This window comes from Sus scrofa, chromosome 12 (assembly GCF_054392235.1).
Source record: "Sus scrofa isolate SSC_HxYL_T2T_F1_AM1 chromosome 12, Sscrofa_HxYL_maternal_Yorkshire_Landrace_v2.0, whole genome shotgun sequence".
NCBI lineage: Eukaryota > Metazoa > Chordata > Mammalia > Artiodactyla > Suidae > Sus > Sus scrofa.
The window spans coordinates 43889880-43906832 of record NC_139394.1 but is presented as its reverse complement, the minus strand read 5'-3'; the positions used below and the strand labels follow the sequence as shown (position 1 = coordinate 43906832).

General features: G+C 48.1%; 1 protein-coding gene and 1 long non-coding RNA gene across 2 annotated transcripts in view; one reads left to right on the top strand and one right to left on the bottom strand.

Moving 5' to 3' along the window:
- Positions 1-11761, top strand: part of LOC100515857 (C-C motif chemokine 3) — a 35712-nt gene extending 23951 nt beyond the window's left edge. Inside the window, exons 3-4 of the mRNA NM_001445153.1 lie at positions 10790-10901; positions 11253-11761. Of these exons, the coding sequence (NP_001432082.1) occupies positions 10790-10901; positions 11253-11343 (203 nt within the window). The 3' untranslated portion in view covers positions 11344-11761. The remainder of the gene's footprint in view (positions 1-10789; positions 10902-11252) is intronic.
- LOC110256046 (uncharacterized) lies at positions 858-4530 on the bottom strand. Its single transcript, XR_014821383.1, has 2 exons — positions 1290-4530; positions 858-1099 (listed from the first exon to the last, which is right to left on the bottom strand). It is a non-coding gene; the product is annotated as an uncharacterized LOC110256046 (long non-coding RNA).
- Positions 11762-16953: the final 5192 nt, after the last annotated feature.

Genomic DNA, 16953 nt, shown 5'->3' with positions numbered 1-16953 from the left:
TGGCTGGTCCCCTCTTTCTCACATGGTGTCACCCAGACACTGACACTCCTGTCTCCCTTATAAGGACCCTTGTGATTATCTTGGGCCCACACAGATAATCTAGGATAATCTCCCCATCTTGGAGTCAGTTGACAGCAGTCTTGATTTCTCTTTGTTGTGTAATGTAACCTATTCATAGGTTCCAGATATTAGGATGTGGGCCTCTTTGGGGGTGAGGGTGGGGTGGGGGTCATTATTCTGCCTACTGCACTATTTCAGTCTATGTACTTAAAAATAAGGATTTAACAAAATCACAATCACAATTCTGCACCATTTCCATAGTCCACAGGTATGGCCGTAAAAAGAAAAAGGGAAGGAGTGTGGGTCTTGCTTTGTTCTGCAGATTTGACCACAGCATTACTAGCTGTGTGACCCTGGACAAGCTTACTGAAACTGTTTTCTCTTATGTCAAAGAGAGAGACTCAGAGCATATACAACGTAGGATATTTTGAAGACTAGACAATGCATGTAAATCCCTGAGCACAGGCTGTGGTTCATAGTACATCCTTAGACACTGTTAGTCTTTATTCTTAGGAAAAGCTGAATTTATGAAAAGCCACAAACATGCATGATTGGAGGCTTTGCTTTGGTGTGTTTCCCTGGTGCATATAAATTTGCATTTTTTTTTTTTTGGTACTTTGCTTCTTTTGAAGCCTATGAAGAATAGTTCCTCCACGATAAAGTCTGATATGGTTAAAATGACCTCTTTCTCTTGCCCTCTCTTCCTGCTCACATGTCTCCAACCCTTCCCTCTTATTCCTTTCAACCGATGAAACTGATTTGTTGGGGGAAATAAAAGAAAAACCAAATGTCCAAGATTTACTTAAAAAACAACAAGAATCTTTATTATTCTGACATTTTTAGCAGAGTAAAGGGCTCTTCAAAACTCAGTAAGCATCTGTGGATAGATTTGGTCCAGTGTCTACCCAGAGACAGGAGTACCATCATTTGCCATCATCCTAACCATGAGTCACCCCTTATATGGTCAACTGGGAAAGGGCTTGGGAGTAAGGGTATGTCAGGTGATTTCTTGGAGATAGCATCAAACGAATAACATGACCTACAGTATTTAAACAGCTTAACTAAAGAAAGTTTTCCACACTTGGTTAGTGGAAGGGAGAGGGAACTTCTGGGGTTGCAGGGACGGTCCCCTGGTTCAGGTCCCTGCTGCCTGGTGTACCCACAGCTTTGACAGCTTCCTTCTGGACCACTCAAGGGTTCTTCTCCAGGTCCCTGAGTAAATCAGGGACCTGGAGAAGATGTGGGTGGGATTGGCACAGACATGCAGGCCCTTTCTGCTGAGTAAGCTGTGGAGAGGGCAGAGGATTGTATAGAGATTAAGTAAGGACGTTCTTAACCTCCTGTGGCCTCTTGACCTTCGTTGTTACGGGGTTGATGGAGGTAACCTCAGGCCGCTGCCTCTCTGCTGTCTCTTGTTCTCCTCGCTCCCCTCTGCTTCTGGCCATGTCCTCCCTGGCCCCTTGAAAGCCCCATTCCAAATCAGGAAACAGCCCAGTGACCTCCCTCTGTGTCCTGCACCCGCAACCCCCCACCCCCACCCCGAGGGCTGGGCACCTTCCCAGGACAGCTCCTTATCCACAAGCCAGTGCACTGGTGGTCTGCTCCCTGTGCTCTGCCCTGACTCCTGTGGACACATCCCAGCCTCCACATCCTGGGGGGTCCCCAGGCCTGAGCAGAAGGACTGACACACTTACATGATAGCTGGTGTGGGGCACTGGCCGCTGGTCTTAAAAAAGGCGACCGCATATCGGTAGGGGATCTTCCGGGAGGTGTAGGTGAAGCAGCAGTTTGGGGAGTGCATGAATCTTTTCTGTGGGGGAACGAGGATGGCTGTTACTCAGGTGCATGGTCAAGCCCCAGAGGGTCAGGGAGAAGTGAAGAGAGACAGCATGGCTCAGAGTTGAGGCTTAGGGGAAAGGAAACTGGACATAATTCGATTCTTTCATTTGTTTATTCTCATTAGTTTCCCCAGTCTCGTCTTTGGTCTGGTCCTTCTGTATTGGTCTCTCTCTGACTCTACAGGGAACTAAACTCCAGACTCTACTTCCTTCCCCTAACTCTCTTGGAGGAAATTTTTTCTGATCAGTTAAATCACAAGAGATCGACGTGAAAGCAGGGATGAGTTTCACACTGCTTGGGAGTTGCTGGAGTGATTCTGAAACTTACCACCACCAATAGGATCTACATGGACCTAGCTCCTACCCCAAACTGAAAAGCAAATACATTAGACTTCAATATTCTCCTCTAGAAAGTAGCTTAAAACCTACTGCTAATTCCATCCTGCAGCCCCAATCAATAGATTCCCTTTGTACTTTCTTGAAGAAACCAACTGTGTGGTTTTGGAAACTCCATTCAAGGTTCTTTCATGTCACATGAGGGTTCTGAAGCCATAGCACTTGGACCAGACTTTGGACCAGGGTGTGGGCAGCAACTGTTAAAGGAGGGTGGACAACAGACTCACCTTGGGCAGAGGAGCAGAGGGCTGTGGTGCAGAGGAGGCAGAGACGTAGCTACGAGGACCTTCCTGATGCTCGACAGGCAGGCAGAAGGGCGTGGGCAGAGCTGCGGTGGGGCTTGGGAACTGACTCCTGCCAGCCTCCTTCTGGCATCTGAGCTATCTATCTTCACTCCTTTTTATAGACGGCCCTGGGCTGCAGGAACATGAAAACCGGAGGTGGCTAAGGGAGGAATTTTAAGTGCAGTGCTGTCATATGAGTTCTACAACCCAGGGTTGCGTAGGGTTATCACAGAGGCTCCGCGCGCACAGAGCAATGCCAATGCACAGAGCAATTCAATTGCCAATTTACTTGGGTGCTTACGAGGAAGTTGTTTCTCCAGATGGGGGACCAGGGATAGTGCTTAGCTTTTTCTGCTCCACATGACAGATGTGTCCCTGAAGTGAGTGGGCACAGCTTTTTTCTGTAGAGCAGAATGCTCTGAGGGACGCCCACAATGGCCCCAAGTGTATCAATGTGACATGTGTAAAAACACCACAAAGTCTTAACCACACCCTAGATGGAAAGTATGGAATTGGAAAGCTTGGAGGTATAAGAATGGTGAAAGTAAGGATTAGATTTCAGGTCATTGGTCAATTTGTCAAATACCCATCATAGACCTACAGTGAAGTCTGGATTTAATGCTGGATGAGGGTCCGTAACCTTAAAAATGACCATACACTTTGAACTAGTAATTCTGCTTCTCAGATTCTACCCCATGGAAATGAACTCAAAAATGGGGAAGATGTTAAGGATGGTGTTGTTTGGTGCAGCTTATCTGTGAGTGAATAATTAACACCACACTACATACTTTACAGGGTTGAAATGATAAAGTCAGTCCACCAATGGACATAATGGCTAATGTTTAAGAGCTTATGGCCATCTTCTTAAACAAGAGGATGCATGAAAACCCTTCATTTTTAATATTAAATATTAACAAGGAAGATGCAAAAAGGAATCCCAAGAAGAGGAAAAACATAAAAAATAAACTGACTACCTGTGCCTATCTGCTCCTCGCCCCATGTTCCCTGGATTGTCGCTTCTCCTCGAGCCCCACCTGTCTCTAAGAAAGAGGGAGTGATACTGACATTACATCAGAGTGGCACCACTGCCTGTGCATCTCACCATGATCACCAGCAAATCTGTGCCGGATCTGGAGAGAAAGAAGAGAAGCAGTGGGCAGTGAGGTATCTGCCTTCACCATGAGGAAGTGACAATCCAGGACCCAAGAAACGCTATGTCAATCTTTTTCACCCTGGGAAGGGGCCAGCAAGAAATTGATGGAGCTGTCAGTGCTCCGGACTACAGGGTAGGGCACAAGACAACCAAGGGAACGAGCGTTTCTTCTGTACCTGGAATTTGTGTTTTGAATTTCTGCCTCTGTCATGTTCTCAGTCCCTAGCTCCATCTTAAGGAAATGTAGCTATTGGAAGAGTGACCCTTTGGTGCCTCTCTTTTCGGGGAACTTGCTCTGGTCCACAGAGACATTTCCCAGCAAGACACCACCTTCTGGACAGCACCCAAAGGGTGGGGCTCCTTGGGAGAACTGAGGGCATCTGCCATTGGCTCAACCTAGGAGCCATCTGGACCTGACATGTGCATCTTGCTAATGATTGCATTAGATCTCAATTTACCTAACTGAAAATAGGTCCTAGTCCTCTTCTGCCTCAGAGATCCTGACACTAGGATAGATAGAATGTCTTGGGAAATAGCTCAGAGCATTGTGAGGAGTTCCTGTTGTGGCTCAGTAGGTTAAGAACCGGCATAGTGTCTGTGAGGATGTGGGTTCGATCCTGGCCTCGCTCAATGGGTTAAGGATCTGGCATTGTCGAAAGCTGTGGCGTAGGTTGCAGGTACAGCTCAGATCCTGCATTGTTGTGGCTGTGGCTGCAGCTGCAATTCAATTCCTAGTCCCAGGAGCTTCCATATGCTCCAGGTGCGGCCCTATAAAGAAAAGAATAATAATATATAAAAATTGCACACACAAAAAGAACGTTTTGAAACCATCTGTGAAGTTTTTTGCTTCCATGTAGGCAATCTCAACCACAGGGCTATATGATATGGCTTACACGTCCGTCCAGAACATTGGGAAACAATGCTGAAAGGAGAAAAGGATGAGGGTTGAGAGTCTTGCAATAAGACAAGACTTGTGGGCTGAGGGCTGTGGTGGGAAGATGGTCAACAGGGGCAGCCACGGGGAACTCATCAGAGATGGACAAGCAGAGGGGAAAGGCTAGATAAGACTAGGTGCTTGCTGCTGCCTACATCCTTCTGGGGTCCCAACCACATCCTTGTCCATTTCAGGGCCCCTCTGGAGCATGAAGAGCTGGAAGCCAGGAATGGCCAGAAAGGATGTTGTTGCATGGTGTCACAGTATGAGCACCTGCTGGGGTCCATGTGGTCACTCACGTTCAGGGCATCCACGAAGAGCTCAATTGCTCACTTGTTGGGGCTGATTTGGGTGGAAACGTTTTGACAGGAGGCGAGATGATGTTAGTGTCAGAACTCTAGGTCCATGGAAAGATCTACAGATTGACAGCTCCTCCCACAGAGCAGATCTGATGCTCGGCTACAGCTCTTCTGACCAAGTAGCGTGACATCTGTGGGTGAAGCCACAGCACCCTGAGCACACCAGTCACACTGAAAACCCAACCCTGGGTGAAAAGCACCATGACATCATGTTGCTTCTAAGGAAATGATTAACCCCAAAGCAGAGAATCCAGGAGTTGTTGTCACCAGGGGATCAAGCTCAGCTGGTTCTTTCTATCAAGAACAGATCTATCTCTGGACTGTTCCCCTTCCTCAGAGGAGACATTTCTAATGTTCTTGACAGGTGTTTTGACCGTGACATATCTAATGATGTCACAGAGCCTTGAATAGCCTGAGCCATGTTTGATCCAGACCCAGATGGACAGAATGGAACTGGGAAAGCCTGGGCTACAGACATGGCCAGATAGAGGAGGCTAGCTTTTCAATCACCGTTTCAACCATCAAACATTCACAAGTCCCTACAATATGTCATCGTTCTTTGTAACAATAGGGTAGAGAAATGAACATGCATTAGAATAGGGTGTCTAGATAGATCAGGAGCCTGAAATATCCTTACTTTTTAACCCAGAAAGTCCTCAGCTAAGGAAAAAAAACTCCTATGGAAAAACCTCATTTATGGAGAAAGTTTGGTGCAGTATGTTTATAACAATTAAAAATTGAAACCATTAGTGCATGATAATATTAATGCATTAGGCTCACGGCTGAGTGAATTAAGCAGCTCTTAAAGGGGGAGTTCTCACTGTGGCTCGGCGGTTAACGAACCTGACTAGTATGCATGAGGATGCGGGTTTGATCCCTGGCCTTGCTCAGTGGGTTAAGGATCCGGTGTTGCTGTGAGATGTAGTGTAGGTTGCAGACAAGGCTCGGATCCCACGTTGCTGTGGCTGTGGTATAGGCCAGCAGCTGTAGCTCTGATTAGACCCCTAGCCTGGGAACTTCCATATGCCACAGGTGTGGCCCTAACTAGCAAAAAAAAAAAAAAGAACCTGACATAGTGTCTATGAGGATGCAGATTCCATCCCTGGCCTCCCTCAGTGGGTTAAGGATCTAGAGTTGCTGTAAGTTGTTGGTGTAGCTCACAGATGCAGCTCAGATCTGATGTGGCTGTGGCATGGGCTGACAGCTGTAGCTCCACTTTGACCCCTAGCCTGGGACCTTCCATATGCTGCCGGTGTGGGCCTACAAAGAAGAAAATAAAAATTTAAAAATAAAAGAGGGAGTTCCTGTCGTGGCGCAGTGGTTAACGAATCTGACTAGGAACCATGAGGTTGCGGGTTTGATCCCTGCCCTTGCTCAGTGTTGACGATCCAGCGTTGCCATGAGCTGTGGTGTAGGTTGCAGACGCGGCTCAGATCCTGCGTTGCTGTGGCTCTGGTGTAAGCTGGCAGCTACAGCTCCGATTCGACCCCTAGCCTGGGAACCTCCATGTGCCACAGGTGTGGCCCTAGAAAAGGCAAAAAGACAAAAAAAGGAGTTCCCGTCGTGGCGCAGTGGTTAACAAATCCGACTGGGAACCATGAGGTTGCAGGTTCGGTCCCTGCCCTTGCTCAGTGGGTTAACGATCCGGCGTTGCCATGAGCTGTGGTGTAGGTTGCAGACGCGGCTCAGATCCTGCATTGCTGTGGCTCTGGCATAGGCCAGGGGCTACAGCTCCAATTCGACCCCTAGCCTGGGAACCTCCATGCGCTGTGGGAGCGGCCTAAAGAAATAGCAAAAAGACAAAAAAAATAAATAAATAAAAATAAAGAAATAAATAAAAATAAAAGAGATACTGGAATGATTTGGAAAAGTCTTCTAATGTTAAGTATAAATAAGAAAAATACAAAATCACATCCATATCGTGACTACAACAATGCCCCTTCTCCTCTCAGACACTTAGTAAAAAGAGGTAAGAAAGCAAGTAAGCAAACAGAACTCTCACAGGCCTAGGAAAAAATGCACAAGAAGCCAAAATGTTCATAGTGGTTAGGTCTGGGTTATAGACTTTTTCCTACCTTTAAGGAGAGAAATTTTATCTGTTTGTTCCTCAGAATCCAGAATTCAGAATTCATGAATCCACAATAAGACAGGAAGAAGGTGGACGAATACCTCCCACTCAGACTTGCCATGCTGCCTACCCAGCTTTCAGAAATGAAATGTTTTCTTTTTTTTTTGTATTTTATACGCATATTTAAAATTAGCTTTTACTGCTTTTGAGGGTCATCTACAGTTAATGCTACAAATTACGTCAATAAATTAATTTGAGGAGTTCCTGTCATGGCTCAGTAGAAATGAATCTGACTAGCATCCACAAGGACGTAGGTTTGATCCCTGGCCTTGTTCAGTGGGTTAAGGATCCGGCATTGCTGTGGTATAGGCTGATGGCTACTGCTCCAATTCAACCCCTAGACTGGGAACCTCCATATGCCATGGGTGCAGCCCCAAAAAGACCAAAAAAAGGAGTTCCTGTTGTGGCACAACAGAAACGAATCCGACTAGGAACCCCGAGGTTGCGGGTTCTATCCCTGGCCTTGCTCAGTGGGTTAAGGATCTGGTGTTGCCGAGAGGTGTGGTGTAGGTTGCAGATGTGGCTCAGATCTGGCATTGCTGTGGCTGTGATGTAGGCTAGAGGCTACAGCTGCGATTCGACCCTTAGCCTGGGAACCTCCACATGCCTCAGGTGCAACCCTAAAAGACAAAAAGACAAAAAAAAAAAAAAAAAAAAAAAAAAGACCGAAAAAAAATTTTGAATTAAAAACAGTGGATTTCCCATTGTGGCTCACTGGGTTAAGAACCCCACTAGTATCCATGAGGATATGGGTTCAATCCCTGGCCTCGCTCAGTTGGTTAAAGGATTCGGCGTTGCCACAAGCTGCAGTGTAGGTTGTGGATGTGGCTGGGATCTGGCCTTGATGTAGCCATGGCATACGCTGGCAGATATCGCTCTGATTTGACCCCTAGTCTGGGAACCTTCATATGCCATGGATGTAGCCCTAAAAAAAAAAAAAAGATGAAAACAGTAGCAACATTGCTTTTTCTTTATCCCTATGAGAGTCTTTCCTATGCCTATGGATAAGACCTTTCATGAAGATGTGATGCCTGAGCAGCAGCAGCCACTTCATAACCATGAGGTAACAAGCCCAAAGAAGAAAGGCCAACAAAATGATGAGAGAAGGGAAGGCATTTTAAGAAGAGAATCCTTGGTGACATCTTTGAGCTGCCAGAAAAAACCTGGAAATGCCACCTTAACTTTATAATAAGGAAACAGCAAATGGTTTAGAGTTTTTGAGAAACAAGGGCTTTCTTTTAAAATTTCTTTACTTTCTCAGTTTCCAAGGGCTAATTATTATTCCAGGAATATACCATTGTGTACTTAATTGTAGGTCATCTTCGAATTGTTACAAATAAGCTGCCCCGAACACTGTTACACGTGCGACTTCACCTTTGTCTTTATATCCATAGGGTAGATCCCTTTCAGAGAGCTTTGCTGTTCAAAGAGTAACAGAATTTTAAGGCTCATCATTCCTATCCAGCTAGCCCAGGTGACCCAGGGGCCAGTTATTTTGTGTCAGTATCAGCCTGTGATAGGGATGCTATTGGCTAGGAATGCCTGGGGGCCTCACCCGGGCCAGACTCCTTGTGGGCGCCCCATAGACATTTCCCTGCCTGAACCAGTGTTGTGGCTGCATCGGCCCTATGGTTCAAACTGTGACTGCAAGAGGCACCTCAGCAACAACCATGGGGAACTTAGAAAAGTCAGTTTGTTACTCATAGGTTCTGGAGGGTAGATAGCAAACCTGGGGACGCACAACAAGGTTGCACACATACACAGAGAGAGAGAGAGCACTCAGACCCGGGGTTCTGCTTTTATTGGAGGGTGGGGTGCCCAGGGTTTTGTGGGTTTGTCTTTATTGGTGAATTTAAAACATAAGAGCAGGAATTATAGCATGGAAGGGAAAAGTGGGGTCACCCAAGGGGTCAGGTAGCCGTAGGTCAGCCAGGACTTTCTAAAATGGGAACTTTGAGAGTTGCCATGGTGGCTCAGTGGGTTAAGAACCCGACTAGTATCCACGAGGATGCAGGTTTGATTCCTGGCCTCACTCAGTGGGTTAAGGATCTGGAAGCTACAGTGTAGGTCCCAGATGTGGCTCAGATCAGGTGTTGCTGTGGCTGTGGCATAGGCCGGTAGCTGCAGGTCCAATTTTACCCTGAGCCTGGGGACTTCCATATGCCTGTGTGCAGCCCTAAAAAGAAAATAAATAAGTAAATAAAAGGGGAACTTCATGGGTGGTGTGGCCTGGCCCTTTATCTAGTTGTGTAGCTGGCCATGTGTTTATTGAGATAGATATCTTTGCAACAGATGCCTTAGCTATCAAAAGTTTAATGTCAGGTAGGCCCTTACATTGCAATAAAAAAAAATGCTGGTTGTCAGGTGCTTGCATGGTCCTGGTATAAGGTAGAATGTTTGATGCATGAACCAAAGTCCGAAAGGCCAGCCTCAGTCTGGACTCTTCTCTAACGGAGCTCCCTCAGTTCTGCTGTCTCCATCCAAGGTGTGGTTTTAGCTTGGAGTTTGCTTCTCAAGACTCCGCAGCGTTACCTACTATATCACACCCATGCTGCCAGCAACAGCTGGGGTGGGTGCTGCGAGGTTCAGCTCCATGGGAGGGGTGCTCGGCCTACAGATCCACTCATGTGAGAAGGCACCACCTAACGTGGTCACAGGGTCACACCAGCATCTCACCTCCTCTCACTGTGGAAACCGTTTCCCCATCAAGTAAGCAACATGGCCATTCTTGCAAATGGCCTGAACGTTTGTGGCCACCCAAAGCTTTCCTGGCTTCTGCAACTCACAACACGATACCAACACTGCGATAAAAAAATGTCCCCACATATCCATCTTCTAATGCCCTCAAGGCTGCCTGTACAGAGAGAGGACATGGTTTAGACCCAGGAGGCTGCAGCTTCTTTGAGTCCCCAAGTCCTAAATCTACTTGGCCACCACTCAGGCCCTCACCCTGCTGCCCAGCATCCTGGAGGTCCCGGGGCCGCCCTGGCTGTCCTGCTCCCCACCGAGGCCCTCTCCTCCCACATCTCCCTTTGGCCCTGTCCCCCACTCTCTGGCCATGGCTTGGGCCATGATGTCAGGGGCCTGAGCCTGAGCCCTCTAAGTAGAGCACCTCAGAGAGATTGCAGACCCCGTCTCCCGAGGAGACGCCCCCGGGCTTTTAGCAGGTCTACTTTCTGACTCTGGGAGAGACTTGGGCGGGGGTGGGGTGGGGTGGTGGTGGTGGGGAGTCCTCTCTTAGGGATTCCCGGGAAAACGGAGGCCCCGATGGGATTTGGATAAGAGGCGGCATCTGTGCAGTTGGCTTCCGGGGCGGTGGCCTTCACTGTCTTCAGGAGCACAGACGAAACTCCCCGGTGAGAGAAGAGAAAAGCAGGAGTTTGTTGAAAAAACTAAATTCTCCATGGAGAAACCTAGAGACCCCAAGCCAAGACAGCCTGAGAAACACCGAGAGATACAGAAAGACAATGTCAAGGGAGAAAAGAAATGCCAGCTTCTTCTGTACCTGCCTTCCCCCCACCCCCCAAGCAGCTCTTTCTCCTTCAGGTCCACCCAGGGTAGGGGAGGCGGGGTGGGCAGCTGACTTGCTGCTTCTTCTGAGCAAGGACTTAGGATCCGTCTGTCCTGTTGCTTGCAGTTGTCAGCATCCCGCCCGATTGCTGTCTCGCCTATACTACCCGGCGGATCCCGCGCAAACTCGTGCAGGACTATTATAAGACCAGCAGCTACTGCTCCAAGCCTGGCATCATGTAAGGACCAGACCTGGGGGAGGAGACTGGGGCCTGGGGTGAGGCACCTCCTGGGGTGCGGCACCTCCTCAGAGCTCAGGACACCAGGAGAGGCCCCTGCCCTATTTTCTGACCTGGGCTGGAGCCTGCAGAGGGAGGGGAGGTGGGGAGTGACAGCAGGAAGTGGCTTTCCAAGGGGACCCCCATAGGAGACATGAGAAAAGTCTCTGAAGTCCAAGGTTAAGGGGACAGGACATGAGCATGGGGCCGGGCCCTGAGGTGTCTGGGGCAGAGGAGGGTGGCGGGGCCACGGTGGGCCCAGGACCCCCTGCTGGATTCCTCAGTGTGTGATCCTTCTGTCCTTCTCCACAGCTTCCAAACCAAAAAAGGCCGGCAGATCTGTGCCAACCCCGAGGAGGCCTGGGTCCAGGAATACATCATTGACTTGAAGCTGAGTGCCTGAGCGGCCCGGGAGCTGCGGAGGGGAGGGTGGGTGTCACACCTCTGGGCAGAGAGGGGGGCAGGACAATGACATCGGGACTCTGGAAGGCTCCTCTTCTGTGGGTCACCCCTGGCCCTCCGCCTGCTGCACTGTGGGGCCCTCTTTCACCTCAGTGTATCTTTTGCCATGTATTTCCACTGTTGACGTGTGTGGGGTAGCACCATCTGCTCTGACACCCCATGCCACCTGCCTCACCTGCCCTCCTCCCTCCTCTCCCTCCCGCCTCACTCTCACTCTGTGGCTCAATCGGTGTGATGAGCGTTCTCTTGGTGGACACTGTGTCACATGAATCAAACAACAAAGACTGATTGCATGGTGTCGCCCAGTGCTATGACTCAGCATATCCAAGGCTCCTCATAAAAGGTAAACCAGCCTCTTCCTTGTGACTCAATTGATTTTCTTTTCGCAGGTTGAGAGGGATATGGTGGGGGGTGGGGGGGGGGAGAGGAAGGGAATATGAAAAGGGGCAGAAACCACGAGAAAGGGATAAAAGTACTAGTACAGGGACACCAACATTTCCCTGGAAATACTTGGCTGGAAGGTTGAAACTGACACGTGACTTTATATAACCAAATCAAAATTGATATGATCTAGGAAATTGTCCTGCTTAAATGACTACCCAGGTGATGTGTGTTTGTGAACACAAGTTCATTTTATTATTAATTTATCGTCCTTTTAGGTCCGCGCGCCTGTGGCATATGGATGTTCCGAATAGGTTAGGGGTTGAATCAGAGCTGCAGCCGCCAGCCTACGCCACAGCCACAGCAATGCAGGATCCGAGCCAAGTCTGCGCCCTACACCACAGCTCATGGCAATGCTGGATCCTCAACCCGCTGAGCGAGGCCAGGGATCGAACCTGCATCCTCATGGATACTAGTTGGGTTCGTTACCACTGAGCCACAATGGGAACTCCCACAAGTTCATTTTTATAAGTGAAGATTTCCTCGGAATGATGGCTAACACTTGTGGAGGGCTTACCGAGTGCTGGGTTCTATGCTAAGTGTTTACATTAGTGCTGTGCTAAGTGCTTACATCAGAGACAGTCCAGCCAAACCTGCCTGCAGTTGAGCAAGGATGCCCTACCTGCCAGTTGACTGAAAGCATCGGTCACCTTCTCTGTTCTGCACTCTGCTTTCTGGGGAATGTTCAGGGTTAGACATAGGCTGTTGGGGGCTGGTCTTGGGGTTTCAGAGGCAGTACAGCTCCCTTCCAATTTTTCAAGGCATCTGATCTGTTTTGGGTCAATTCCACGGGATGGTTCATTAGCAGAAAGTCAGCTACTGCTACTTTTAGAACCAGGTTTTGGGACTCCTCTCTCACAGCGGGCCTGGGAGCTCCCATCATCTTTTTGCACTGGCTTCTGTCTCCACGCTGCCCTCTGCTGATGAAGCAGCGCCACAGCCTGGGGGTCGCCGTAATTAGGTCCCTGCCTCTGACTGCACCCTGGCTGTGTGCATCTTCACACAGAACATGATAGTTCATTTTGTGCACAAGATAAATATTTAAAGGAGGGGTCTGAGAAGGGGGCAAATCAGGCTGTTCGCAGACCCCAACTTTTTGTCCCTCCTAGTCTCCCATCTTCCCATTTCTGCTCACACTAACATTAGCTTAGAGTGGAGGATTCTGCTTTTCTAGATGACTGGTTCTCAGTCAGCTTGGTTTTCAGGCAGCAAGTAGAAAGGGCTTGTCTTAAGCAAACTATGTTTTTTTTTTTTTCTTTTCCTTCTCTGCTACCAGAGAAGCCAATTTCAAAGTGAACTCATCTCTTTCTTAGTGGGCTTTATTGATTTATGCGAAAAGAAATCAGTCTCCAACATCTTGAATTTTCCTTTTTGATGTAACCTTGGCAGGCAGATAGTCTTGGTGAGACTACATAAAGCCATGGGGATGACCAGCTATTGTGCTAGCTAGAGGTGTCCTCCCTGCCTTTTTTTTTTTTTTTTTTTTTTTTTTATCTTTTTGTCTTTTCAGGGCCGTATGCACCATAAATGGAGGGTCCCAGGCTAGGGGTCTAATCAGAGCTGTAGCCATTGTCCTATGCCAGAGCCACAGCAACGCAGGATCCAAGCCGCATCTTCGACCTACACCACAGCTTATGGCAACGCTGGATCCCTAACCCACTGAGCGACGCCAAGGATCGAACCCGCAACCTCATGGTTCCTAGTTGGATTTGTTTCTGCTGTGCCACAACGGGAACTCCCTCCCTGACTTTAACCTCAGTTCTTGCCCTTAGCCAATTCCACTTTTAGGGTTTGCCGCTTGCAGAACTTCGGTCTGTGTGGTCTGTGGGGATGTTTACTATATCAGAAAAGCTGACTCAATCGGGTTTAACCTATAAAGGGAACTTGTTAGTTCATGGAACTGGAGCTTCACAAAGTAGATGACCTTCAGGCAGAGCTTGAGCCAATGGTCCTGAAGGTATCACCATAAACCTTGTTTCTCTCTGAATTTCTGACCTCTCTTCACTTGGAGAGCTTTCATCCTAGGCCATCAGCTGTAAAGCAAGACATTTTGCTTGCAGGTACTTCCAGATTTTAGGGGCTCCCCCCCCCGCCCTCCTTGAGACCCCTTCTTTGGCTTTCAGAAGTCATGACCTCTCCTCACAAACGTGCAACCCAATAGGCGGGCCATTCTCTTATTCCTATAGATATAGAATGAACTTGTCAATTTCCTGAGTCACACTGAGCAGGAGAGGAAACAACGAGAGGAGGCAGAGCAGAGGACGGAGAGTTGGGGCAGCTGTGCTCCCAAGACATGCAGTGAGTTTCCTGTTAGTCAGGCGACCCTATGGAAGGTTCCTGAGCTACAGCCTTCTTCTTGGTGACACCACACGGATGGGGGAATCATGTATCCCACCTCGTCTGGGGAAGACCCCATTTATACCGGTTGTGCCAGCCTCCTTACTAAGAGTATCCTCTTTGACTCTCAAAAAGAAAGGTCCTCCTACCACCAGGGGAACCACTGCTTAAAGGTTCTCTGATGGCTGGAGCTGGTAGGATGGTCCCAGGGACCACAGAGGTAGGTAAAGGGTGCTGAAGCCTAGTCAGCACTTCACCTGTAAAGTCTTACACCCAACACAGAGCCAGGGGTGCTCCAAGAGCGAGGCTTGTCTTAATGTGCCCAGGTTGGCGAAGGCCCAGGTGTGCCGCCAGTGGTGTGAGCTGAAGGGAGAGGTGAAGGATGCCTGGCAGGAGTGGGATGTGGACATCAGGGAACCATGCAGAGGGAGGGCCTCAGAACCCGCCTCCTTACAAAAACGCATGTGCTGCTCAAGAGAGCACTAGTGGCCTGTCCGTATTAAAAAGAGAAGCAGCGATAATAAGCAGAAGGGGACAGGGACTCCCTCTGGGTGCAGTTCAGAGAAGTTGTCTCTTTCCTCCATTATCACCCCGCGTAGACCATGGCCAACCCCCTTCCGTACCAGAGGAAGCAGGCCTTTAAAGGAGAGAAGGGGAAGGGATCCAGAACCAAATGAAAGCCTTACACACTCCAACTGCAGTGTGGAGGGGGGAAAAGTAGAGATGACATCAAATTTGAGACTGACGTTTCAAGCAGAACTTTAATTAGTGAATGTGACCAGGAAGTTATGGGATCTGCCTAAAATGTTGTTCAAGTAGAGCCAATGGTGGGAGAAAAGTTCAGCATTTTATGTTTATTTTGTCTAAGAGTCAGGGTGGGACAGGCTGCAGCTCAGGAACAAATACCCTGCCCCTTCCCCCCATGGATTAGCAAAATAAAAGTTTCTCACTGGCACAAAATCTGATGGAAGTTAGGTCGTGGGTTCTCAAAATTTAGTGTGCACCACATCACCTAGAGAGCTAGTCTAAGCACTGATTCTTGGATCGAAACCACAGGACTCTGATTCTTTATCTGAAATGTGGCTCAGCTTTGCTTTTTTTTTTTTTTTTTTTTCCCCCTTTTCTTTTTGGCCTCCCTGCAGCCTGGGAATAGAACCAACATCCCAGCTCTCCCAAGATGCTGCTGATCCTGTCTGCGCTACAGCAGGCACTGAAGCTCTGCTTTTCTAGGGAGCTTTCGGGTGATGCTGCTGCTCCTGGTCCATGAACTATACTTTGAGTATGACTGATCCCAGAGCAGCTGGCCTCTGAGCGGTGACTCGGGAGTCCAGGCTGCTTCCATCGTGTAGCTCTAGACTCTGGAATGAAAAAGGAGGAGACAGAAAAAGCACACTGGTTTTAACAGTCTTGAAATGAAGTATCCACATCTCTTCTGCATACAGTTCATTGACCAGAAGTCATCACAAGAGCCCAACCCAGCTGCCATGCAGGGAAACCTGTGGCCTATCTAGTGAGCACCAACTTCTCTAACCAATGAGGTTAACCAATGAAAGGGGTCCAACCAATGCGAACTTGCAGTCTTTGATGAGAGTCTTCTGCTTTCTTTTTCCCTTCCCCCCCCCACCCCCGAGCGCTGGAAGACGAATGTCAGTGTAGTGTGTTCCCAACAGGTACTTATGCCATATTCATGCTGTCAAGATGTGGACTAAACCCTAGCTCAGTTGAAAACATTTCAATTTTCATGGGCCAATTGTGTAAGTCATCAGATGCTGAGTGTTTACAGAAGCAAGGAGGAGCATATGGCTTTGCCAAAGGCAGAGGTTTCTTCTGTCATCCTTCCTAATAATGCCCCCACCCTTGTCATGGGTTATTTGCTGCTGTTCTGGGCAGAAGGGACAATAACTCAACATGGGAAGGGATTATAGAATGTTGCATGGGAGAAACTGTATGTGCATGAGTTATGTGTGCATATGCACGTGTGTATGTGTGTGTGTGTTTGTGTATGAGAGAGACAGAATCCTGAGTCAAAATGTATCCCTTGGAGCTAGACAGGGCATAGCCTGGTACCTTGTTCTCCTGGTACAGTGGATAACAGGACATTAACAAGCACTCCAACATTCTCTGAGCCAGATTGAAATCTAAAAGGCTTATCCTTTCAACGATGGATCTAGATCTTGAGCAAAGTGTTCAGACATCTAGAACACCACATATAGTTGGGAGTGGGTTATGGGAAGAGGAGAGGAAAACAAAGAGAGCTAAGAAGGGGCAAGTTTTTGAAGTAAGCATTCAACTTAAAAATCTTGTCTGTTTTTTATTTTTAAAAGATTTTTATTTTTTCTGTTATGGTTGACTTATAGTGTTCTGTCATTTTCTACTGTATAGCAAAGTCACCCAGTCATTCATATATATTTATATATCCTCCATCACATTATCCTCCACCATGTAAAATCTTGGTTTTTTTTGGGTTTTGCTTTCTTTTTAGGTCCATACCTGTGGCATATGGAGGTTCCCAGCCTAGGAGTCCAATTGGAGCTACAGCTGCTGATCTACGCCACAGCCACAGCAACACCAGGTCCAAGCCCAGTCTGCGACGTACACCACAGCTCACGGTAATGCCGATCCTTCACCCACTGAGCAAGGCCAGGAATCGAGTCCACATCCTCATGGGTACTAGTTGGGTTCGTTAACTGATGAGGCACGACAGGAACTCCCTTGTTTTTTAAATTAAAAATTTCATATGCTCATATGTATGAAAAAATCAAAGGATGAAAAA